The sequence below is a fragment of the Staurois parvus genome, unplaced genomic scaffold (genome assembly GCF_062004578.1).
Source record: "Staurois parvus isolate SC_StPar_1 unplaced genomic scaffold, SC_StPar_1.0 ptg002198l, whole genome shotgun sequence".
Taxonomy (NCBI): Eukaryota; Metazoa; Chordata; class Amphibia; order Anura; family Ranidae; genus Staurois; species Staurois parvus.
The window spans coordinates 57,306-83,629 of NW_028319994.1; the positions used below are offsets into that span (position 1 = coordinate 57,306).

Below are 26,324 nucleotides of genomic sequence, written 5' to 3' on the forward strand. Positions count from 1 at the left end.
CCAATGATGGGGCACTATTCCTACCAATGATGGAGCACTATTCCTGCCACTGATACCAATGATGGGACACTATTCCTCCCACTGACACCAATGATGGGGCACTATTCCTCCCACTGACACCAATGATGGGGCACTATTCCTCCCACTGACACCAATGATGGGGCACTATTCCTCCCACTGATATCAATGATGGGGCACTATTCCTCCCACTGACACCAATGATGGGGCACGATTCTTCCCACTGATACCAATGATGGGGCACTATTCCTCACACTGACACCAATGATGGGGCACGATTCTTCCCACTGGTGTGCACTGGAAGAGGGGTAGTCTTATACGCCGGAAAATGCGGTATATTGTGGGGTTAGCTCAGGTGGGGGATCACCTTCCCTGGGAAAAAGGGTAGACCACACAGCAGACTTTCTTAAAATCTGACTGGTTGTCAGTTTTATATACAGGTTTGCAAAATATCAAAATAAACCCTTGCCATCCAGGCACTAACTAAACAGGAGACATTTCCTCTCTCAGAGGTGAAGGGCTTCTCCCTGTCACCCAAAACAAAACAAAAGCAAAGCTTTTCTTGTGGGTATAGTACACACACAGCTCTCTCAGAATACCTCTCTGAGTCCCAGGCCATGAGCGACTTTTTGCTCCAGCCCTGCCTTTTTTATACCACCTGTTGGTGGTCATCAGTGGAGCACAAAATCCGGTCCGGAACCACCTCTGCCATAGTGGCCCCGAAAACCCGGAGTGGACTCCACCTTACACTTCACAGTATGACCTCATGCGAGGTGACACATATCGTCCATCCATCACCTTGCCGTTCATACTGTCACAATATATATATACACACACACATATATACATACCTTAAAGTTTACTGGAGGTGACGCAGCCCTTTATCAGTATTGCCGTTCCTACTTTCTGATAGGACCTTTCACCTCTATATACTAAACATGCCCGCTTTGCTGACATTTACAAATGATTAGTTGTTGTTTGATATTTCTGTTTATATTTTTGTAATATCTTATTTTCTTCTGATAGTATTGTAATTTTCTAATAACATTTGTCTGTTGGTTAATGAGTAGCTAAAATGGCTAAAATAAACGAATCTATTTGTAGGAGAGACACCTGAACCAAAAGTGGTAAAGGGTTCCCCAGCTGCAGACTGTGGAGGTGACTGGGTCATATACAGGAGAAAATGTTACTATTTCTCAAACAACACTGATACATGGAGGAACAGCCAGAACTTCTGCCAATCACACAATTCATCCCTGGCCATTATTGATAATGAAGTCGAAATGGTGAGTAATAATAATCCCATCTCCACCCATCTCAACATGATCAAAATATATAATATCCATTATACCAGAATACAACTGACCACTGGACATGATCATAATACAATTCTACTACACTCTATACATAGAACACTACACCCCCAACATGACCCACCACTGGACATAATAATACAATTCTATTACACTCTATACATAGAACACTACACCCCCAACATGACCCGCCACTGGACATAATAATACAATTCTATTACACTCTATACATAGAGCACTACACCCCCAACATGACCCACCACTGGACATAATAATACAATTCTATTACACTCTATACATAGAGCACTACACCCCCAACATGACCCACCACTGGACATAATAATACAATTCTATTACACTCTATACATAGAACACTACACCCCCAACATGACCCACCACTGGACATAATAATACAATTCTATTACACTCTATACATAGAACACTACACCCCCAACATGACCCACCACTGGACATAATAATACAATTCTATTACACTCTATACATAGAACACTACACCCCCAACATGACCCACCACTGGACATCATAATACAATTCTATTACACTCTATACATAGAACACTACACCCCCAACAAGACCCACCACTGGACATCATAATACAATTCTATTACACTGTATACATAGAACACTACACCCCCAACATGACCCGCCACTGGACATGATAATACAATTCTATTACACTCTATACATAGAACACTACACCCCCAACATGACCCACCACTGGACATAATAATACAATTCTATTACACTCTATACATAGAACACTACACCCCCAACATGACCCACCACTGGACATAATAATACAATTCTATTACACTTTTCCAAAATGTAGGTGCCGGCAGAGGTAATGGGCAGTAAACCATGCACTCGGTCATTTATTAGGTGGCCATGTTTTGTTGAGACAGAAGACATGGCTGATTAATGTGCACAAAGGGCCGGCATTAGAAATCATGGGCCCCTGTACAGCGTACCTGACAGGGCTCGCCCCACAGGGACTTAAATATTTGGGGCCACCATTGGAGAAAGAAGAAAATTGAAAGGAGAAAAATGAGGCAGCACACATGGCACACTATGGTGAATTGTGAGTGTGGACAAATTATGATAACAGTGGAAAGAGCTTAAAAGCTATATGCAGAATTCAGGGGTCAAAAGGTTGTATTACTACCGCGATGGGGCCTGCTCAACCATCATTTTAATGAAGACTGCAACACTGTACTGTATTTTAAATACTCCTTAGAGCTGCACTTTGTATGCTGCAATATGTGACCACTCCAGATGTGTACATTCTGCACTGTATATCCCAACAACGCTACCATCAAACCCGCCCTGCAGGCCAGAGTACTTGGTGTCATTCTGGACTCCAACCTATCCTTCCAGCCCCAAGTCCAATCTTTAACAAACTCGTGCAGACTCCACCTCCGCAACATCGCCAAAATCCGCACGTTCCTAACCCCAGAAACCACTAAACAGCTCATCCACTCCCTCATCATATCACGACTCGACTACTGCAACTCCCTCCTCACTGGCCTGCCTCGCCGCTGGCTATCCCCTCTTCAGTCCATCCTGAACACGGCTGCCAGACTCATTCACCTTTCCAACCGCACTGTCTCCGCCACCCCCCTCTGCCAATCCCTCCACTGGCTTCCGATTGCGCAACGGATCAAATTCAAAATCCTAACACTGACGTACAAAGCCGTCCACCATACTGCCCCGTACTACATCTCTGACCTAATATCCAAGTACCACCAAACACGCACACTCCGCTCCTCACAAGACCTCCTTCTCTCTAGTTCCCTGGTCTTCTCCTCCCATGCCCGCCTCCAGGACTTCTCCAGGGTGTCACCCATCCTCTGGAACTCCCTGCCCCAACCCATCAGATTATCACCTACTCTCCTCTCCTTTAGGCGCACCCTGAAAACCCATCTCTTCAGGGAAGCCTACCCCACCCCCTGCAAACTTGCCGACCTCCTCCACTCTTCCTACCACTCCATCCCCCACAGCTATCTCCTACTGTGCCACCACCCCCTCCCTCCTAGATTGTAAGCTCGAAAGAGCAGGGCCCTCGATCCCCTCATGTTTTGCATTGTATTGGTATTGTTCTGTCACATGTTCTGTCCCCCTTTGTAATGTACAGCGCTGAGCGAACCATTGGCACTTTATAAATACTGTATAATAATAATAATATGCCAATGTGTCGTCAAGGGCATGTAGTGTGGAAGACGCCAGGAGAAAGACTACTCACAACTCCACAACCATTCATTGGGCTGGCTCTTGGGCATGTACACGCAAAATGTTCCTGCCTGGATGGGTGCACTTAAGGGCAGGCTTCTGTGTGGCTGCAAAGGCTTTGCCAGAAGAGCAAAGAGCCTCCTTGTCTATGATCATTAATCAGTCAGCTGGGTGTCCCTGTTTTGCAGAACTTCTGTTTCTTTACACCGACTTCAAATGGAAAATATAAATACTGCAAATTCTAAGCAAAGTTTATATATCTAGCAGCAGCGGTTACATAAGGGCCCATATAGAAATACAAACGTCATGCAAAATAATAATGTCATTATAAGTGCCATGATTCCTGTATCTGAAGAAGGGCTCAGTGTCCATACAGATACACTGTATTGCCAAAAGTATTGGGCCGCCGGTCTTTACACGCACATGAATTTTAATGTCCTCCCAGTCTTAGTCCGTAGGGTTCAATATTAAGTTGGCCCCGCCCTTTGCAGCTATAACAGGTTCAGCTCTTCTGGGAAGGCCGTCCACAAGGTTTAGGAGGGTGTCTATGGGAAGGTTGGACCATTCTTCCAGAAGCACATTTGTCAGGTCAGGCACTGATGTCGGGGGAGGAGGCCTGGCTCACAGTCTCCGCTCTAATTCATCCCAAAGGTGTTCTATGGGATTGAGGTCAGGACTCTGTGCAGGCCAGTCAAGTTCCTCCACCCCAAACTGGCTTCTCCATGTCTTTATGGACCTTGCTTTGTGCACTGGTGCGTAGTCATGTTGGAACAGAAAGGGGCCATCCCCAAACTCTTCCCACAAAATTGGGAGCATGAAATTGTCCAAAATGTCTTGGTATGCTGATGCCTTAACTGGAACTAAGGGGCCAAGCCTAAGTCCTGAAAAACAACCCCACACCATAATCCCCCTCCACCAAACTTTACACTTGGCACAATGCAGTCAGGCAAGTACTGGTCTCCTGGCGACCTCCAAGCCCAGACATGTCCGTCGGATTGCCAGAAAGAGAAGCGTGATTTTTCACTCCAGGGAACACGTCTCTACTGCTCTAGAGTCCAGTAGCGGCGTGCTTTACACCACTGCATCTAACGCTTTGCATTACACTTGGTGATGCAAGGCTTGGATGCAGCTGCTCGGCCATGGAAACCCATTCCATGAAGCTCTCTACACACTGTTGTTGGGCTAATCTGAAGGTCACACCAAGTTTGGAGGTCTTTAGCTATTGACTCTGCACACAGTTGGTGACTTCTGCGCACTGTGCGCTTCAGCATGCGCTGACCCCGCTCTGTCATGTGACGTGGCCTACCACTTGGTGGCTGAGTTGCTGCTGTTCCCAGTTGCTTCCACTTTGTTATAATCCCACTAACAGTTGAGCGTGGAATATCTGGTAGCAAGGAAATTTAATGGATGGACTTATTGCATAGTTGGCAACCTATCATGGTACCACGTTTGAATTCACTGAGCTTCTGAGAGCGACCCATTCTTTCACCAATGTTTGTAGAAGCAGTCTGCATGCCTAGGGGCTGGATTGTATACACCTGGGGTCATGGAAGGGATTGGAACACCTGAGTTCAATGATTTGGAGAGATAGCCCAATACTTTTGGCAGTATAGTGTATTCCTGTTGTCATTGTTCACATATTACTGTGCTCACATCTATTGGTCTTCTCAGAGATCACACAGACTGTTTAAGTCTAGAAGTGGGAAATCATTCAGTCTGCCCAAGATAACTCCTACAGTTCAATCTAATTAAAAAAAAAATACTTCCATGTGCAATATGAGTTATGCAAACCATGTCCATACATGATGCCAGGCAGCCATGATGGGTTCATCATAACAACCAAAGGTATGGGGCGGGCCATTGCCGGGACTATGCTAAATACGAACTCTTCATTATCATTGGAGGTCGTTCACACAGGAAGTTGGATGGTTCTTAGTTTAGCTGCCACCCCTTCTTAGGAACATATCGTGGAACCCAGCGTGTGCAGGGATAGGAGAGCGCCATCTATAGATAGAGGAGAGGACTATGTACATGGGGGGAAAGGACAAGGTGAAGATGTTCACAGATAGATGGCAGGAACTGACTGAATTTCAATCAGTGTGTGGTTGCCCCTGCTTGGCAGAAGTCATTTGTTTGATTGACACCTGTCAAATGAGAAAGTTAGAAAACTTTTGTTGATTATTTGCTGCAGTCGTTGATCAATGTATTCTGACAGTAGCAAGTTTTCCCCCTCAAAATACAATGTACCGATGGGCGGATTCCTCCAGCCACCTCATTTGTGTGGATGGAGGAATTTGTCAGGTTTTTTTATGGTTCAGCCCACTGATTGAACTAAAACGTCTTTAAGCTGCAGTTCAGCTTTAAAGTTTTATGGATAACTATTATGTACTGTATAGATAAGTGTAAAGCACCATGGGAATCGAGTCCAGTTCAGTGCAATGTTCTAAGCAGTTTTTCAAGTGAAAAATGTCATTTATTTCAATTATTTGTCTTTCTGTCTTGCAGAACTTTTTAAATCTTGTGAAGTCTACCAGTTACTGGATTGGACTGAGCAGGACACAAGATGGTTCAGGCTGGGTCTGGACTGATGGAACACTCTACCCAGAACCAATGTAAGTTCCACTCCTCAAATGTAAGATCAGCTTCACCTAAAACCGACATTTCAGGTGTTGTTCTATATTAGCCCATTGAATCATCCCTCCTTGTACAACATATTTCATGAAGACCTGTAGCCACAGCGCTGTGCCATAAATAATTACTACTATGGCACAGACTTGCAATCAATTCTAATTTATTTTACGATTGTGTTATGTTTTTGGGTTTTTTTTCAGCAATGGCTTTGGGTCTTTATTATATGGTTGCACAGTTTACTTTGTGGATTGCACTGTCGCTTTATCCTGAGTGCAGGGGGGGGGGGGGGGGGGGTTCAATATTCTGTTTCAGTTTGGAGTTGGGGCAAGTCTTTGCTTATCCTCCCCAGTGCATTGCTAATTCAGCAGTGAAACCAATACAGGGTCATTATTATTACACCTACTGGTCCCAGTCTGGCACTGGTGGGGGACTCATTGTACTGATTTACTAAAACTGGAGAGTGCAAAATCTGGTGCAGCTTTACATAGAAACCAATCAGCTTCCAGGTTTTGTCATAGCATAATGGAACAAGCTGAAGTTAGAAACCGATTGGCTACCATGCACAACTGATCCAGATTTTGCGCTCTCCATTTTCAGTAAATCCACCCCTGTATCTCCTCTGCTAGAGAGCGGCTTCATATGCCTTCTGAGAACAGGGTTGCTATTCACTAGTTCCCTTTCTACAGCAATTGTTTTCATTTTTTGCACACATGCAACAGCAATTTTGGCTATACTTCCAACCTCCAGAACATTATATATTATCTGAAAGCAGAGGCTTCGCAGAAAAATAAATAGTAGTTGCAATTGTTATGTCATACAATATTTGAGCAACTGTTTTATATTTTTAAGAAGATAATACACTGAAATGAGTTTTATTGTATCCCAGACACAATGTAATCCACAATTTTTGTACTTAAAATAATATTAGGTGGTTTAGAGTGAATATATACCAAAGGTGTCAAGCCTCAAAACTGTGTGCGCCTGCAAAATGACAAAACATGACGGGACCCAAAATTATCAATAGAAGATGCTTTAAAAGCCTTTACAGATTATCTGTAGATAATCTCCTAGTTTGTAAACTCCAAGGAGCAGGGCCCTCGAACCCCTCATGTATTGAATCGTATTGTTACTGTACTGTCTTGTGTATTGTCTCCCACCTTAATGTAAAGCGCTGAGCGAACTGTCGGCACTATATAAATCCTGTATAATAATAATCTGTTTAGAATCAACTGTGAATGATGGTTCTAGAACTATTGCTCTCACTTTAACATTCCCAGTGATATATAACATGTGTGGTGCAATCGCTGTTTACATGTGCGTTACCTATACACATATTTGCAGGGGAGTGCAGGGCGACATAGCTACTTTCATTTTTTTTATTATACTTTTATTGTAATTTTATTTTTTTTATTTACTTTTTTTGTTATCACAAGGGGGCTAACAAGCCCCAAGGCAGGTGACAAGTCCTCTTTATGGAGGTATCAGGGGTTTATCAGATCCCTAATATCTCTCCTGACCTCCAACGAAGCTAATCAAGCGCAGATCATGCTTAAAGCTGAGTTCCAGCTGAAAAAAAAAAGTCAGCAGCTACAACAACTGTAGCTACTGACTTTTAAAATACAGCCACTTACCTGTCCCTCAGTCCAGTGGTGTCCTCACCACGGCTGGTTTCACCGGCTGTCTTCTCTCCCTGGCGCCGGCATCTTTAGTGTGGGCACCTGGCTGTGACAGCTTGTGGCTTCAAAGCCGGGTGCCCACTTCACATGCACGAGAAGCTCTGCGCTTTGTGAATGGCCCCGTAGTCTTTTGGGACCTGTCACGTGTCCCACAAGACTACAGGGGGGAGGACAACTTCCACTTCCGATTGCCTAGGCGATCGCAGCGGAAGTGGGAACCTGTCAAATTTGGGTACCCACTCCCCTTCCCAGCTCCCCAAAGGTGCCAATCCTAAATGGGGAGTGGGTGACAAAGACTTAAAGCGGAACTTCCCCTTTTGGGTGGAACTCCGCTTGAATTAGCTGCTCCCCTGATTGTAGCAGCTGAGGAGTGACAGCTCTAACACCAGAAATGCACAGAGGTCAGCACTTCTGGCTTCATAGACAGTAGAGGAGATAGGGGAACGCCTCTCACTTGCTATCCTCATCACTTTTACAGGACAGTCGAGTGCTGGCTGAACAGAAAAAAATACAAGCTCATGGCTGCTACTGCATTGTTCCTATAGCTTGTTTGAAACCCTTCGCTCTCTGGACCTGTATAGTACATCCAAAGAGCTGAAGTGATTGTTCAGAGATCATAATATCAAGACTACAGACAGATTAATCAAATTGTGTTGTGAAGAACATATATTAGATCTGCATTTTCAGGGCTGAATCTATCATTGTTGTTAGAGATCTGATCTCTGTAAACAGACTTCTTCCAGCAAAGTAGAGAATGAACAGGTAAATGTGTAAAAAGAGGCTACAGCACCCCCTGGTGGTTTCATATGAGCTTACAAAATATTCACATGTTATATTTCATACTCACCTGACAGAAAGAATTTTTTTTTGTATTTGTACTATATTTTTTAGTCCTGACTATAACAGGCATAGATAGAAAATGTATGGAAAACCACTATATACTGTATGTGATCATTATCTAAACAGCTTTTTACATAATGTTATGTTTTGTTCTTTTTTTTCCAGATTTAATATTCGTAGAAAGCCAGTGCTCTCTGATGAACTAGAGAATGTTTACCTGAATGGTGACGGTTTTAAAAGTGAAAGTGGAAGGTATCCAAAAAAATGGATTTGCAGCAAGAATTTTTTAGGTCATCCTCCCTAGCACACAGAAGTCATTTAAAAAAACATCTAGTTACATCCTCAGAACATCTGCACTGCTTTGCTGGATTTCAAAAACCTGAGGTGCAAATAGCAACCAGAGACGCTTGGTCATGCTCTTGGCTGCCTCCTCTGTGGAGTGGGGATGGGAATAGATTGTGTTCTCCAGATGTCACGGCTTGGAGGGCAGTGGCTATAGCAGTAGAGAGGTTCATGCAATATTCAGCTGGATTAATACACAAGCAGATCTCCCTAGCAGCTGTGGGTTTACCAAAGACACGGGAAGTAAGTACTTGCCAGTCTTCAGCAGAGCTCCTGATGGTGGAGATGGGCTTCATTGCCAGGTCAGGGCATCCTTTGATTCACATGGCTGATCAGGGGTCCTCAAACTACGGCCTGCGGGCCACATGTGGCCTGCCAAAGCCATTTATCTGGCCCGCCGGCAGGGGCGGGACAGGAAGGGACACTAAGTACAGGGGCGGGCCGGGGGCTGCTGTACCTTACCTGGCTCCGGTCCCAGTCCCACAACGATCCAGTCCAGGAAACGCTGCTCCTTCATTCACTTCGGCCACTCCCTCACTCCTGCCACTCGGCTCCGCCTCCTCACCGGTGATTGGGCGCCAGAACTGTAGGTCAGGAAAGGCACACAGGCGGCCAATCACATGCGAGGAGGTGGAGCCGAGCAGCCCCGCAAACATCGAGTGAGGGAGAGGCCGGAGTGAAAAAGGACAGCTGACAGGTAAGTGTGCCGTGCAGATGGTGCTGCTGGAACCAGGTATGCTGGCTGCAGCAGCATCATGCTGGAAAAGGATCAGCAAGTTAAGTGTCATTGGTGTCAGTGGGAGGAATAGTGCCCCATCATTGGTGTCACTGATACTAATGATGGGGCATTATTCCTCCACTGACACCAACAATGGGGCACGATTCCACCCCCCACTGACACCAACGATAGGGCACTATTCCTCCCCCCCACTGACACCATTGATGGGGCACTATTCCTCCCCGCAACTGACACCAACGATGGGGCACTATTCCTCCCCCCCACTGACACCAACGATGGGGCACTATTCCCCCCCCCCACTGACACCAACGATGGGGCACTATTCCTCCCCCCACTGACACCAACGATGGGGCACGATTCCACCCCCCAATGACACCAACGATGGGGCACGATTCCACCCCCCACTGACACCAACGATGGGGCACGATTCCACCCCCCACTGACACCAAAGATGGGGCACTATTCCACCCCCCACTGACACCAACGATGGGGCACTATTCCACCCCCCACTGACACCAATGATGGGGCACTATTCCACCCCCCACTGACACCAATGATGGGGCACTATTCCTCCCACTGACACCAATGATGGGACACTATTCCTTCCACTGACACCAATGATGGGACACTATTCCTTCCACTGACACCAATGATGGGGCACTATTCCTCCCACTGACACCAATGATGGGGCACTATTCCTCCCACTGACACCAATGATGGGGCACTATTCCTCCCACTGACACCAATGATGGGACACTATTCCTCCCACTGACACCAATGATGGGGCACTATTCCTCCCACTGACACCAATGATGGGGCACTATTCCTCCCACTGACACCAACGATGGGGCACTATTCCTCCCCCCCACTGACACCAACGATGGGGCACTATTCCTCCCCCCCACTGACACCAACGATGGGGCACTATTCCTCCCCCCCACTGACACCAACGATGGGGCACTATTCCTCCCCCCCACTGACACCAACGATGGGGCACTATTCCTCCCCCCCACTGACACCAACGATGGGGCACTATTCCTCCCCCCCACTGACACCAACGATGGGGCACTATTCCTCCCCCCCACTGACACCAACGATGGGGCACTATTCCTCCCCCCCACTGACACCAACGATGGGGCACTATTCCTCCCCCCCACTGACACCAACGATGGGGCACTATTCCTCCCCCCCACTGACACCAACGATGGGGCACGATTCCACCCCCCAATGACACCAAAGATGGGGCACTGTTCCACCCCCCACTGACACCAAAGATGGGGCACTGTTCCACCCCCCACTGACACCAAAGATGGGGCACTGTTCCACCCCCCACTGACACCAATGATGGGGCACTGTTCCACCCCCCACTGACACCAATGATGGGGCACTGTTCCACCCCCCACTGACACCAATGATGGGGCACTGTTCCACCCCCCATTGACACCAATGATGGGGCACTGTTCCACCCCCCACTGACACCAATGATGGGGCACTATTCCACCCCCCACTGACACCAATGATGGGACACTGTTCCTTCCACTGACACCAATGATGGGGCACTGTTCCTCCCACTGATACCAATGATGGGGCACTATTCCTCCCACTGACACCAATGATGGGACACTATTCCTCCCACTGACACCAATGATGGGGCACTATTCCTCCCACTGACACCAACGATGGGGCACTATTCCTCCCACTGACACCAACGATGGGGCACTATTCCTCCCACTGACACCAACGATGGGGCACTATTCCTCCCACTGACACCAATGATGGGACACTATTTTGCTCCATAAAACACACTTGGGGGGAAATGTGTGTGCATATTATGGAGCGGCCGGCCCAGTATTCCGCCGCCGTTGTATGTCCGCAGTCTCTGGTCATCTCCTGTACTATGTCCGCATTTGTTCATAGTTTTTTTTTTTTTTAAACTATAGTCCGGCCCTCCAACGGTCTGAGGGACAGTGACCTGGCCCCCTGTTTTGAAAAGTTTGAGGACCCCTGGTGTAAATTGTTGTCAAGTCACCAGAGTAGAGATTTTAGTCACTATGTGACCATGAGGTTCATTAATATAATTAATATTTAATTATGTCATTATATATTTGCTGTTATACGGTATTTTCTAAGTATTTCATGACTCTCTATATATGTATGCAATGTTATCATAGCAGGTCACCAAACATGGTGGCTGTCCTCACTGCCAAATAGGAAAGAGGGCTGGAAGAGGAAGGCCAGAGCATGACCAGATAATTGTTATGTGTTCCCAGGTTTTAGGCACTTTGCAGAGCAGTGAGGATGATCTAAGGATGCAACATGTATTTGTTCTATGGACTGGTGGCAAAAAAATGGAAACATTTTTCACACAAGTATCAAGTGTAATAAAAGTGCCACACCCTTAATACTTTAAAGCAGCAATTCCATCTCAAAGAAACCAAATAAATTTCTTAGTGCTATAACATAAATAAAGGAATGCGCTAAAACCACAAACTAGGCTTCCGGTTCCGGCGCTGATGCTGTGAGGAGGTGAGACCCGCGGCTCCCGGGATCCCCGCATACAAAGCCGGCATTCTGCATAGGGGACATCTGTCAGCGGCTTCAGGAGCTCCCCACTGGCCCCCCCCCCCCGCACGATCCTCAGTATATCCGGCATGGAGCGATTCCTCCTGCCGACTCCTCAGAGCTCAGGACCTCCACCAGGGGAGAGGGATGCGGCTCTCCCCCTCCTGCAGCCAAGATGGCCGCCGCCCATGTTAATTCAATGGACACAGGCACAGAGGCTGTCATAAACGCTGGTGCAGATGTACACACCCTCCCTGCACACACTGATATAATTATACCAGCCCTGACCTCTACTCCTGGCACCTGTAGTTCCACAGAAATGTATGAAAAAATTGCTCAAGCAGTCGCTGCCATTCTACTGCCCACAATTACACAAGCCGTGGATCATGCAGTAGCCACAGGCATTGAACAGATCAGACAAGACATAGGTGATCATAGTAAACGTTTAACTGAAGTGGAACAGCGTCTGTCAGATTTGGAGGACGATGTTCACTCGCTGCGCTCAGGTGCGCTTCAAACCAATCGTACGCACCAATCCATCCTAGACAAGTTGGATGATTTAGAAAATCGCTCACGCAGAAATAATCTGCGCATAGTGGGCCTTCCAGAATCATTTACAACCAGGGTGCTTCCAGAATTATGCTCCACACGTATACCCTCAGCTCTAGGTCTAACCACTTTGTGTCCGGTCGAGAGAGCTCATCGCCTGGGGCCGCCTTCGAATGACCGCCGTACACCGCGATCGGTGATAGTCAAGTATCTCAACTATGCTGATCGAGTGTCTATTCTTAATTCTTTCCGCAATTCTCGATCCCTACAAGTAGACGGTCACAAATTACTCCTATTTGCCGATTACTCGCAAGAAGTATCCCGCAAACGTAAGGCCTTTCAGGAAATATGTGCCACGCTCCACCAAAGGGGCTACAAATTCACCTTGGCTTATCCGGCTACTCTCCGCTTTACTACACCTTCTGGCGATACAAAGTCTTTCGTCCACCCTGAAGAAGCCGCTCAATATTTACAAGATTCTTTGATGGCTACGGATGGTGCGACGTCTCCTCACCCTCGCACCTCAGGCCCTAGAGATCAGCGAAGCCCTCGCAAAGATCCACCGAAACGCCCACGTACCAACTTTGCTCCCTCTAAATCTCGTCAATCCTGAGCTGGCGCACTCTCTCAGGCGCTATACGGTTTACTCCACGAATTGGACCACCTGCCTCATTTAACTGACTAAACGTTTCTTGTGCCTTTAGCTATCATCTTCAGTCCACAGATAGCTATACCAGCTGTTAGAAAGCAATAACTTAGTTGGTCCTGTGGTACTTTCCTCTCATTCTGCTTGATAGCATATACTTATACTTACTGTGTCATCCCTTCTCTGTGCCTTGCCTCGACCACGGTTCCGCTCTGGTCATTCGATTTGTTGAGCCTCTTTTCCCTTTGGCGATGCCATTTAGACATGGGGGCCATGCTCCCCTGCCCTCTCAACAACTCCAATGAGCCACTGCTGCAGATCATTACTCTGCTATTTCCCGGTTACGTTGGTCGCAGTACAGGGACAGCATGCAGATTTATGTGAAGTCCAATACACTGTTATGGTTTTTTGTTTGTTTTGCTCTTCTGATAGGCCCCAGTTGGGCCACCATGTTCCACTCTCTCTCTCCTTTCTTCTGTTCTTTTTTCTTACATTTTTCTGGAGAATCACCCCTTCCTTGGGAGTCGACCATACTTCATCAGAGATTGGGCGGTAATGGGGGGATAGCTGGCTCCACCCTACAAAACTGTAAGTCCACTACCTTTGTACTCACCTCCTATCACGTGACCTAATGATACGTATTTATTCTTGGAATGTCAAGGGCTTAAGATCACCTCATAAACGCATGGCTATTCTCCGCCATCTCCGCCGACTTAGAGCAGATATAGCACTACTCCAAGAAACACACTTAGGCCAATCTGACTTTGTTCGTATGAAGAAACTTTGGGTAGGGCACGTTATAGGCTCTCCCTCACTCAATAATAAAGCGGGTGTGCTCATTCTGATACACAAAAAGCTCGCACCTGACATAATCTCGGTTAACACTGATGAGGCAGGCAGATTCCTAGCGGTACACCTCAAAGTAGGCTCTCAATCACTGGTCCTCACCAATATTTATGCTCCAAACTCACCGTCAAAACAGTTTTTTCAGGACCTGTCCTCAAAGCTGTCCGCCTACATCCACCTACCTTTAGTAGTCGGAGGGGACTTCAATTCACTTATGAATGCCTTTGAAGATAAGTCAAAATCACTAGAACACAATCATCGCCCACTTTCAGAGTCCCAATCAACGCTCACACAACTGTCTACATTTGCGGAAGCAATGCAATTAACAGACATTTGGCGTTTAGCCCACCCAGATGGGAAGGAATTCACCTTCTTTTCTCCGGTACACCATTCGCTTTCCAGAATAGACTATTTTTTTTGCAATTCTATTGCTTTGCAATACACATCTTCCTCAGATATACATGACATAGTTATTTCGGATCATTCTCCCATATCCATAACCCTCAACTATCTTAACAACACACAATCTCACAAAACGTGGCGCTTTCCTTCCTTCTTAGCAAATAACCAGGAGGTGTTACGTCAACTCCAAGATACTTGGGCAGACTTCCAGATCACCAATGCAGCTCACTTATCCAATCCTAACCTATTTTGGGAAACGGGAAAGGCGGTTTTACGTGGTAAAATCATTGCCTTTACATCGGCATATAAGAAAAAGGTCGCTCTAAAATACACAGAAGCTAGCAACCGACTCCGACGGACTCAAAAAAATTTGGCTGACTCCAACACACATGAACAGAGGAAAGCTTGGCTAGAGGCAAAACACCAATTTGAAACATGGGCAACAGCACAAGAATCCATGCACCAATCACATCTTGATTTACAGTATCATAAATTTGGCAACAAGCCGGGCAAACTCCTGGCTCGCCTGTGCCGTAAACCGTTTACTCCTACACAATTCACCTCCCTCAAGGACTCTCAGGGTATATTGAAACACTCCCCTGAAGAAATTGTTTCCATATTGGAAAGTTTCTACGCTAAACTATATGGCCCCGACCCTATTGACCAATCACAGGCTTTGTCTTTTCTAGAAGGCATTGCTCTTCCTCAAATCGATCCCGTAGCACTCCAATCTCTTAATGCTCCTATATCTCAATCCGATATTCAATCCGCTATAAAAACTCTGGCTAATGGTAAAGCCCCTGGCCCAGACGGATACACTTCTGAGTTCTATAAACTCATGGTCACAACCCTTTCTCCTACCCTGCAATCAGTTTACTGCTCTATACAAGAAGGGGGTGCCTATCTTCCGTCTGCCTTTCAGGCACATATAAAATTAATAGCAAAGAAAGACAAAGACCCGTCTGACCCAGGTTCCTATAGGCCGATCTCCCTTCTAAATTTACATGCCAAAATTCTATCAAAAATTATCGCAAATCGTTTAGCTATTATCTTGCCTTCCATCATTCATCCCTCTCAAGCGGGCTTCATACAAGGACGCTCTGCTGCCTCAAACATCCGCAAAGTACTAGCAGTGTTAAATCATGCTAAAATTAATCCTCACCAAGATCTAGCGATAATCTCTCTTGATGCTGAAAAGGCCTTCGATAATGTTAACTTCCAGTGGCTGCAGATGGTTTTACATAGATTTGGCTTCTCAGGCCCTTTCACTCATGTAGTCCAAGCTATGTACTCAGCTCCTACAGCACAGGTGGTTGCTGCAGGGCACACATCTACCCCTATTAAACTGCATAAAGGAACAAGACAAGGGTGCCCCTTATCCCCCTGCTCTTCAATTTGGCCCTAGAACCCTTGGCCCGCTTCCTTCTGTTCCACTCACAGCTGCACGGAGTCCAAATAGCTCAACAAGATCTACGTTTAGCCTTGTTTGCTGATGACATTTTAATTTTCACTGCCAACCCAACTCATGACCTGCCCTATATACAGGATATTTTCACAGCCTTCAGGCACTGTTCGGGTCTTCGTATTAACTTCACGAAAAGCGAAGTCCTTCCCTTATTCCATGCACGCACTCCCTCATGGGCTCATAATTCTCATTTCAAAATTGCCCCTTATCATATTACATACTTAGGAATCAAAATTGGAAAACTTGCCTCTTCTCTCTACTCACTCAATTTTTCACCAACAATTCAAAAAATTATAGGCGAACTAGAGGTATGGAAAGAGTTACCACTGTCACTTGTAGGGAGAGCCCACCTCTTCAAGATGGTGAGCTTCCCGAAATTGTTATACCCTCTTCAGACCATCCCTCTACTACTTAAGCATACGGACATACTTAGACTAAACAAAGCGCTCTCTACATTTATTTGGAAAGGACGTCGGTCACGCATTGCCCTGCATAAGCTATATCTGCCTAGATGTGAGGGGGGAATTGGTCTTCCAAATATCAGAGTATATAATCTCTCCTGCATCTTACGGGTGTGTATAGATTGGTTGACCAAATCCTCCAACTATTCTAATCTGCAACTGGAATCTGCCATGGCCCATCCTTTCGATCTTGCAGCCCTTTTACATTCAAACCCTAACTCACTCCCTCCACACTTAAAATATAATCCACTCATCCGTGATACCCTTATCACATGGAGGGAGATCAGACGTAAATTAGGTGTATCCCCATGGGTTTCCCGTTTCCTCCCCATACATCGTAATCCTGCTTTTTCTGTCCCTCAACAATACGCAGCTTATGGTCTATGGTTGGAAAGGGACCTCAAACTAGTTAGCCAATTATACGACACGGCCTCTGGCTGTCCTTTATCTTTTTCTCAGATTTCAACTTCTTTCAATCTACCTCCTCACCATTTTCTGTATGTATTGCAAGTTTGTAATTATGTGAACAAGATAACATTGGTTAAATCTGGTCGTTTCCGTTCCTCGTTCATAGACATCTTAGTTAGAAATCAAAAATACAAGATATCCCACATCTATGGACCATTAAACCTACACTATGTGCACCCTCTAGAGGCCTCCACTCCTACTTCTCCTTGGATCAGAGACTTTGACAACACACTCTCAATGGATCAAATCCTCACTGGTTTCAACAGTACCTGTGCCTTCAACTCCAATGAGTTCTGGCGAGAGCAACAATTAAAGTTAATGCACCGTGCCTATATGCCATGCCTGTATGTCCGTGGGAATCCCTCGGTGTCTACCTGCCCTTTGTGTGGACACTATAAACCTTCGCTGAAACACAGATTTTGGGATTGCCAACTAATATCTTCTTTTTGGTCCCAACTACTCAGCTATATCGCCTTCATCACTTCTCTACAACTACCAAGGGACCCTTTACCTCTTCTCTTCGGCAATTTGGAATCGGTCTCCACAGGGGCTCATCCGCTTCAGCTTGCCATTCTCCGAGCCACAAAACCATGGCTGTCCTCTTGCCTGATGGTCGCGAGGAGAGCCATATTGAAAAAATGGGTCTCCAACAGTCCTCCAAATATCTCGGATGTCAAGTCAGCTCTTAATGCACTTCTTCGTCTGGACCAGCTCCACTTCCTCACCTCATCCCTCCAGCACAGAGAGGATCAATATAATCGAAAATGGAGACTCTATGTTCAAAAATCCTTTCCAACCACAGAGCATCAGTTTTTCCTTCATGGCTCTTCTGTGATGCCCCAATCTGGAAACATGATCCAGTAAATCCGGACATATTGTTTTGATTTATGAGGATTTAAGGTGTGCATGACTATATCTAAAACACTTACAATACTCGTTTGTTGCTGCTCTCACACCACTTCTAGCCAACCTAGGCAACCAAGCCATATTTCCTTTCATCTACCTCTTCTACCATTTTCTTTATACTTCATCTTCATCGCACATTCTTTTATAACTTCTCCCCCCCACCCTTAATCAGCGAGGACTTACAACACGTATATCAATTTTTGATACAGGGAGTTGCCTCTAGCTCTATTCTCTCAAAACACAGCGCTCGGCTCATTACCAAATATTCTCAACGACTTCTTGGGAGGGGATCCTCTGGCCCGTTCCAACATCATTTTTTTTTCCACCTCTCTCTTTTTTTTTTCCCATCTTTTCTCCATACTAGCTTCCTTCTCCACTTTCTTCTTCTGAATAGATCTGCCTATCTTCTCTGCTCCTTCTTTTTTTTTGATTATCTCCTCTTCATACGCTTCTCTTCTACTTCAACATCCACGTCTTACGCATGACAACTGACATACTCTAAGCACCCCAGTTCCCATTCAAAGTTCTGTGATATCTCCTGACCTTCTTATCTTTGGATATATATCATAGCTCACCATTACACATCCTCTACACACTCTACTGACTCACAATGCCTCCCCTCTTTTGTCTCATCTGCCTTCAGAGTTTCTGTTCAGAGGTTCTAACTGCTGACATTTCGTGAATCTTTCTGATCAGTTTTCTATGCAAAATATTGTATTGCTCATATTGGTCAATCTATCAGTTCTGTTACATAAGTGACTTTGTTGCCATGATGCATCCTTGGAGTGTTTCATCCGCTGAGTGTATGTAAATTGAAAAACTCAAATAAAGCTTTGTTTAAAAAAAAACAAACCACAAACTATTCCTAATTTAGTGTAGAAACATTAGTGCAAAAGATATATATATATCTATTCTCAATTAATGTAAAAAAATATCAAAATTATGTGCAAAACTATTTTTTAGTGCATAAGTAATTTAAATAATTAAATTTGTGAATATAAAAATTGTCCACTTCTGAATTTCTTCAAATGTCCAAACAAATCCTTTTCGAATTCAAGTGCTCTCAAAGAAATTGTGCCAAAATCCACCACCAAAGTAAAGTTGGGTAACTCACCTGAGCTCCATGCTGATCAATCTCTAGATCAGCAAAAAACGCTTTTTGCTCTGGGAGCAGATGCAATGAATCAACTTCTCAGGTGTGATGATCAATAGCTACACAATCATCCATAAGGTAGGTATCCACCACTCAATATAATGGTTCCAGGAGCAATATATCACTCTCTCTTTTTATATCTCTCCACCGAGGTCATGTTTGGGAATGAAAGAGAAAATCATGGTGCAGCCAGTTTTTTTATAAAAGTATCCAACAATTTAATAAAGATTTACACTCACAAAAAGGGTGTCTTCACCGACACCAGTAAAACAGCAAATGGTATAACAGTCTCCTGCTCCCCGCACACTCACTACAGCGCTCGTGACTCAATCCTCTCCACAGACGTCAGCATCCAGCAAGCCAAGCCCTACTAGTTTCGTCATGAATGACGTCTTCAAGGGGCGGTCTCTTTTTGCGGTCTGGATGCCCCTTGAAGACGTCATTCATGACGAAACTAGTAGGGCTTGGCTTGCTGGATGCTGACGTCTGTGGAGAGGATTAAATGTATTGGAAGGACCAAGAGGCCTGCACCCCTCTTTATATCTGCAAATCATGAAAAGAAACAAAAACATTATATTTATACAGTTGTTCTGCATACTTTATAACATATTGTACCCAGGGGCGGACTGACCATTTGGAAACTCGGGCACTGCCCGAGGGCCGGGGTTAGTAGGGGGCCCCATGAGATGCCCCGGTACCTTTTTCATAGGCTTTTTTGAGTTTGGGCAAGGACACAGGGGCCCCATGATCCCCTATTGCCCGGGGGCCCCATGAATTGTTAGTCCGCCCCTGATTGTACCCATTGATGACCCCCTTCCACCAAAGGGGAGCATTAGGTGACCGGTACAGGGAAATATCCCTCACTACCCTAGATGCCTGTACAAAAAGTCTCCACGACAGCCATTCTTCCATATTGATAGTATTGTAGCACTACACCCATAGGACCCGCTCAAGAACATTTATTTAATGTGGGTCCCCCTATACTCCTGCTTCACCAGACCTTCAGCACCCCCACACGAACATACACACATAGTCAGGGATCCAGTCCATGAGCATTTGTTTTGTTGATTTTTATTGGGGATATTAACTGGGATAGGGTTTGGGGTGTCCAGGATGCCCAATGGATTGAAACATGAGGACAGCTCTCCTGAACTATTAACATCTTTTTGTTAAGGCCTCAAACTCGATTAGAGTGCTAGCTTGCACCTCCAGTTGACAATGTCTCTTTAGTCCTGAGCTGGGGATCCAGATCCTGTTCCTTTGGAAAAGGTACACAGTCTCTAGAAAATGGGGCAAATCTGGCTTCCCACTAGAGTGCTCCCTCTTCAATCACCCAGGGGTTGCAAGTGTACTCACTCAGAGTGCTCTCCTGTATGGCATATGGATAGTTGCAGCGGCCAGGCTTGTGAGCTGGATGGCTCTCTTCTGCTCCATGGGTGTTCCTCTAATGAGAGTCCCTTGAGGTCTGAGCTTTCTCCTCTCTGACTCCAAGCTTGCAGGTAGGTCTCATCCCAGCAGACAGCCTCACAGCACTCTGCTCTCTCCTTCCATCCGACCAAGTCCAGCAGCATTTCCTCCATCAACTCCTCCTCCTCTCCTCCAGGCTGAGCTAGCTCCATCTCCCTTTTAAAGGAGTCCAGCCCTTTCTGAGCTCCTGTTGGGGATTGGCCAGAGTCTCTAAAGGGGTGCAACGAGCTACTCTTCAGATCCACTCACTGCCTCTAAGGCCCTCCCAGAGAACCTCAGAGCAGGGGGAAATTCCAGAGAGGCTGGTCTGCAGAGCTTCTCAGCCCTGTCCCAAATCTGATCCCACTGGCTATTCCTCCTGAGCTGCCTAGCAGATTGAGATCTAACTCCCCCAGTGTAACTGGGAAAGTGTTACACTATAATATGACCTTCACATTGTTAAACATACAGTTTTCAATTCTAGTCATTTTTTCTTCCCATTACCCAACCCCTACTTGTCCCTTATTCCTATAAAGAAGACAAGAACATGAACTGGAACAGTTTCAAAGAAATATAAAAATCTTGGAATTATGTCCATTTTCAGAGTATTAATTCTCCCGAACCATGAGAGAACCTTCATATCGTAGTTTTGAAGATCCAAAACAGCTTTACACATTAGGGGTTCATAATTTAAATAATACAGCATGGGCAGGCCTTATGAGATTCATATCCCCAAGTATTTAAAAGTGCTAGAACAGATCTTAAATGGAAAGCTCCCCTCAAGTGCCCGCACTGCAGATGCTGGAAGTGAAATATTCAGAATTTCAGATTTAGATAAATTGACTTTGAAGTTGCCCACAGATCTGAACTTTTGAAGTTCCTGTAGTATAGATAGCATTGCTTTGTGAGATCGGGTCATATACAGGAGAAGGTCATCTGCAAGATACTTTGACCTGTTAGGATTGTGCCTAAGGGCAACTGCGAAGTGCTCCATCATTAATATATATAGCAAACGAGATATAAGGCAGCCCCTTAGCATAACTTTACTAACCCCTTCCAGTCCGGACACTTTTACCCCCTTCCTGACCAGGGCAATTTTCAGCTTTCAGCGCTATCACACTTTGAATGACAATTACGCGGTCATGCAACGCTGTACCCAAATGAATTTTTTACCATTTTTTTTAAACAGATAAGGCTTTATTTTGGTGGTATTTATTCACCGCTGGGATTTTTATTTTTTTTGCTATGTAAATGAAAATGTCCAAAAATTTTGAAAAAAAGTGTTTTTTTTATAAAATTTTGCAAATAAATAATATTTCATCATAAATCTTTGCCAAAATGTATTCCGTTATCTTTTTAGTAAAAAAAAAAAATCCAAATTAGTTTATAACAAAAATTATAATTTTTAAACATTTGTTTTACATTTTTATTTTATTTTTTTATATTATTATTTTTTATTTTTTTTATTTTTTTTTACATACTGTCACCCTAGCAGTACAGTGTCACCATGGTGACACTGTACTACTTGTGGGGGGTGATGAAGATTTTATTATTTTTTTTTTTTTAAGCATTGCTTTTACACCCATATAGGATGTAAAAGCAATCATTTCTCTTTCTCTGTGCATTCATGCACTCATTGAGAAGTACTGAGTGAGCTGTCATTGGTCACAGCTTGTCACATGGTACAAGCCTGTTGTGAATAGGCTTGTACCATGTGACCTCTGTGATCATTCACAGATTTCACACGTAGTAAGCAATGATGTCACAAGTGACATCTTGCTTACTACTTTGCATGTGATCACTGATTGGCCAATCAGTGATCACATGATCGGGACCTCGTATAGAGGTCCCGTCCGACGAACGGTGTTTCACTGTGTCCGGAGGACACAGCGGGCACCGGATCGCGGTGCTGCGCGCTCCCAGGGAGCACGCACAAGCAGGGTGCGGGGAGGTTGTTTATAGACGGCCACCCGACCCTGCACTGCCACCATCTGGCCGTTTATATGCAACGGCCGGTCGGGAAGTGGTTAAGAGGAAGCCATGGGGAAAGAGATCCATTGACTCTCACCCTTGCAGTAGGGAAAGAGTATAGGGCCAGAATTCTAGATGTCATCCTGGGGCCCAGCCCTATTTGGATCAAAGTGTCTCACAGGAAGGACCAGCTGACTATCAAAGGCCTTCTCCACATCAACCGACAGGTGGAAAATGAGGATAGAAGAAGACTGAGTGTGTTACATTGGCAACAATGTTTTAATCATTATTTTGTGCCTCCCGCCCAGTAACAAATCCCACAGGATCTAGGTGGATAAGACCCAAGAGTAAGGGCTGGAGTCTATTAGCAATCATTTTAGAATAGATCTTCTGATCGACCCCAATCAAAGAAATGGGTCGATAATTTAAACAGAGGGTATGATCCTTATCAGGTTTTGGTATTAAAGAAATATGTGCTTCAAAAGCCTGTGTGGGAAAAGATTCGCCTTGAGAGATCGCGTTGAAAATTGTGGAATAAAACCACCCAGGCCTGGACTTTTCCCGGACAGAGTATTACCTCTCTTCTTCCATGAATGGAGCTTTTAACACAGTTTTCATTTCACAGTCTCTGTATTTAATCTCCAAACACGGAAAGGTTTCTTCACAGTAAGAGCTGTGGGAATGTGGAATAGCCTCCCTCAAGAGTTGGTTCTGGCCATCTCAGTGCATTGCTGTAGGAAAGTCCTGGATTATTTCTTGGATACACAGAATATAACTGGACATAACATTTATAGGTAAAGTTGATCCAGGGAATATCCGATTGCCTCTCGGGGGATCAGGAAGGAATTTGTTCCCCTGCAGGAGCAAATTGGATCGTGCTTTGCTGTTTTTTTTATGCCTTCCTCCGGATCAAGTGTGGGTGTAGGATTATAACTTTTTCATTTTTTTTGGTTGAACTGGATGAACTTTTGTCTTTTCTCAGCCAGACAAATTATGTAACTATAAAAATAAAAAGAAAAAACGCCAAACTCTTTTTAAATAAATAAACTACGTGTCAGAAGCAACACCCACCCAAAAAAATATATACACAAACAATTAATTTGGCAAAGTGAACAAAATCTCATAAGGGTATGCGCTAAATAAATATATATATCTATAAGTATATCACCATATATTAAGTGTCCAAAAAAATAAACTCAAAATATTCTCTGTGACTTCATAACACTGTGAATAATCCACCACCAAATGAATTGAATAAACTCACCAGAGCTATATGCTGATCAAATTATAAACCAGCAATAACGCTTGTGCTCTGGGAGCGGTGAATAAACGATGTCCAGATAATAGATGTGGTCATTCTTAATCACGTCCAGGTAATCAATAATGGTGAATCAGTATGAGGAATAACGTATCACTACCAGGAGCAATACTCTGCAGCCAAGGATTTTCTGATGAATCTCTCTATTTAATTCCATACCTCCATATATGTATGAATCACACTCAGGGACAAAGAAAAAAACATAATGGTGCAGTACGTTTAAAACATACGAGAATTTAATAAAAGCTCAAGCAACTCACAGACAAGGTGTCCAGACAGACACCAGCTTGATCAGCAATGCACAGCAATAAGGTGAGAACAATCCCAGCTCACCGCGGATCACCTCCGACAAACACTAGGAAAAGAACGTTCTTACGTCAACATCGAGTAGGCCACGCCCAACGCGTTTCATCACCACAACATCATCAAGGGACGGTACCACCCGTACCGCCCCTTGATGACGTTGTGGTGACGAAACGCGTTGGTCGTGGCCTACTCGATGTTGACGTCAGAACAGAGCTCCACAGGTGCAGGGCATTGCTGACTCTCCGCTGACTTCCAAAAGTTCAATAGTGTGGGCTTTTTTCAACACGTGCAGCAGACCGCAGTGTTGCTGCTTGCACTCTGACCACCATGTATAATACATAAGGGGGATATGATCTCCATGTATAATACATAAGGGGGGGGATATGATCTCCATGTATAATACATAAGGGGGGGATATGATCTCCATGTATAATACATAAGGGGGGATATGATCTCCATGTATAATACATAAGGGGGATATGATCTCCATGTATAATACATAAGGGGGGGATATGATCACCATGTATAATACATAAGGGGGGATATGATCACCGTATAAAATACATAAGGGGGGATATGATCACCATGTATAATACATAAGGGGGGATATGATCTCCATGTATAATACATAAGGGGGGATATGATCTCCATGTATAATACATAAGGGGATATGATCTCCATGTATAATACATAAGGGGGGATATGATCTCCATGTATAAAACATAAGGGGGATATAATCTCCATGTATAATACATAAGGGGGGATATGATCACCATGTATAATACATAAGGGGGGATATGATCTCCATGTATAATACATAAGGGGGGATATGATCACCATGTATAATACATAAGGGGGGATATGATCACCATGCATAATACACAAGGGCGGATATGATCTCCATGTATAATACATAAGGGGGATATGATCACCATGTATAATACATAAGGGGGGATATGATCTCCATGTATAATACATAAGGGGGGATATGATCTCCATGTATAATACATAAGGGGGGATATGATCTCCATGTATAATACATAAAGGGGATATGATCTCCATCTATATTACATAAGGGGGATATGATCTCCATGTATAATACATAAGGGGGGATATGATCTCCATGTATAATACATAAGGGGGGATATGATCTCCATGTATAATACATAAGGGGGGATATGATCACCATGTATAATACATAAGGGGGGGATATGATCTACATGTATAATACATAAGGGGGGATATGATCTCCATGTATAATACATAAGGGGGGGGATATGATCTCCATGTATAATACATAAGGGGGATATGATCTCCATGTATAATACATAAGGGGGATATGATCTCCATGTATAATACATAAGGGGGGGATATGATCTCCATGTATAATACATAAGGGGGGATATGATCTCCATGTATAATACATAAGGGGGATATGATCTCCATGCATAATACATAAGGGGGGATATGATCTCCATGTATAATACATAAGGGGGGATATGATCACCATGTATAATACATAAGGGGGATATGATCTCCATGTATAATACATAAGGGGGGATATGATCTCCATTTATAATACTTAAGGGGGGATATGATCACCATGTATAATACATAAGGGGGGATATGATCTCCATGTATTATACATAAGGGGGGATATGATCTCCATGTATAATACATAAGGGGGGATATGATCTCCATGTATTATACATAAGGGGGATATGATCTCCATGTATAATACATAAGGGGGGATATGATCTCCATGTATAATACATAAGGGGGGATATGATCTCCATTTATAATACTTAAGGGGGGATATGATCACCATGTATAATACATAAGGGGGGATATGATCTCCATGTATAATACATAAGGGGGGATATGATCTCCATGTATAATACATAAGGGGGGATATGATCTCCATGTATTATACATAAGGGGGATATGATCTCCATGTATAATACATAAGGGGGGATATGATCACCATGTATAATGAATAAGGGGGATATGATCACCATG

At 44.5% G+C, this 26,324-nt stretch overlaps 1 protein-coding gene across 1 annotated transcript in view; it reads left to right on the forward strand.

Annotated features, from left to right (window-relative positions):
* Positions 1-18,963, forward strand: part of LOC149431621 (C-type lectin domain family 2 member B-like) — a 55,262-nt gene extending 36,299 nt beyond the window's left edge. Inside the window, exons 4-6 of the mRNA XM_089665459.1 lie at positions 1,123-1,304; positions 6,084-6,190; positions 8,891-18,963. Coding sequence (XP_089521585.1) covers positions 1,123-1,304; positions 6,084-6,190; positions 8,891-9,029 — 428 coding nt within the window. The 3' untranslated portion in view covers positions 9,030-18,963. The remainder of the gene's footprint in view (positions 1-1,122; positions 1,305-6,083; positions 6,191-8,890) is intronic.
* Positions 18,964-26,324: the final 7,361 nt, after the last annotated feature.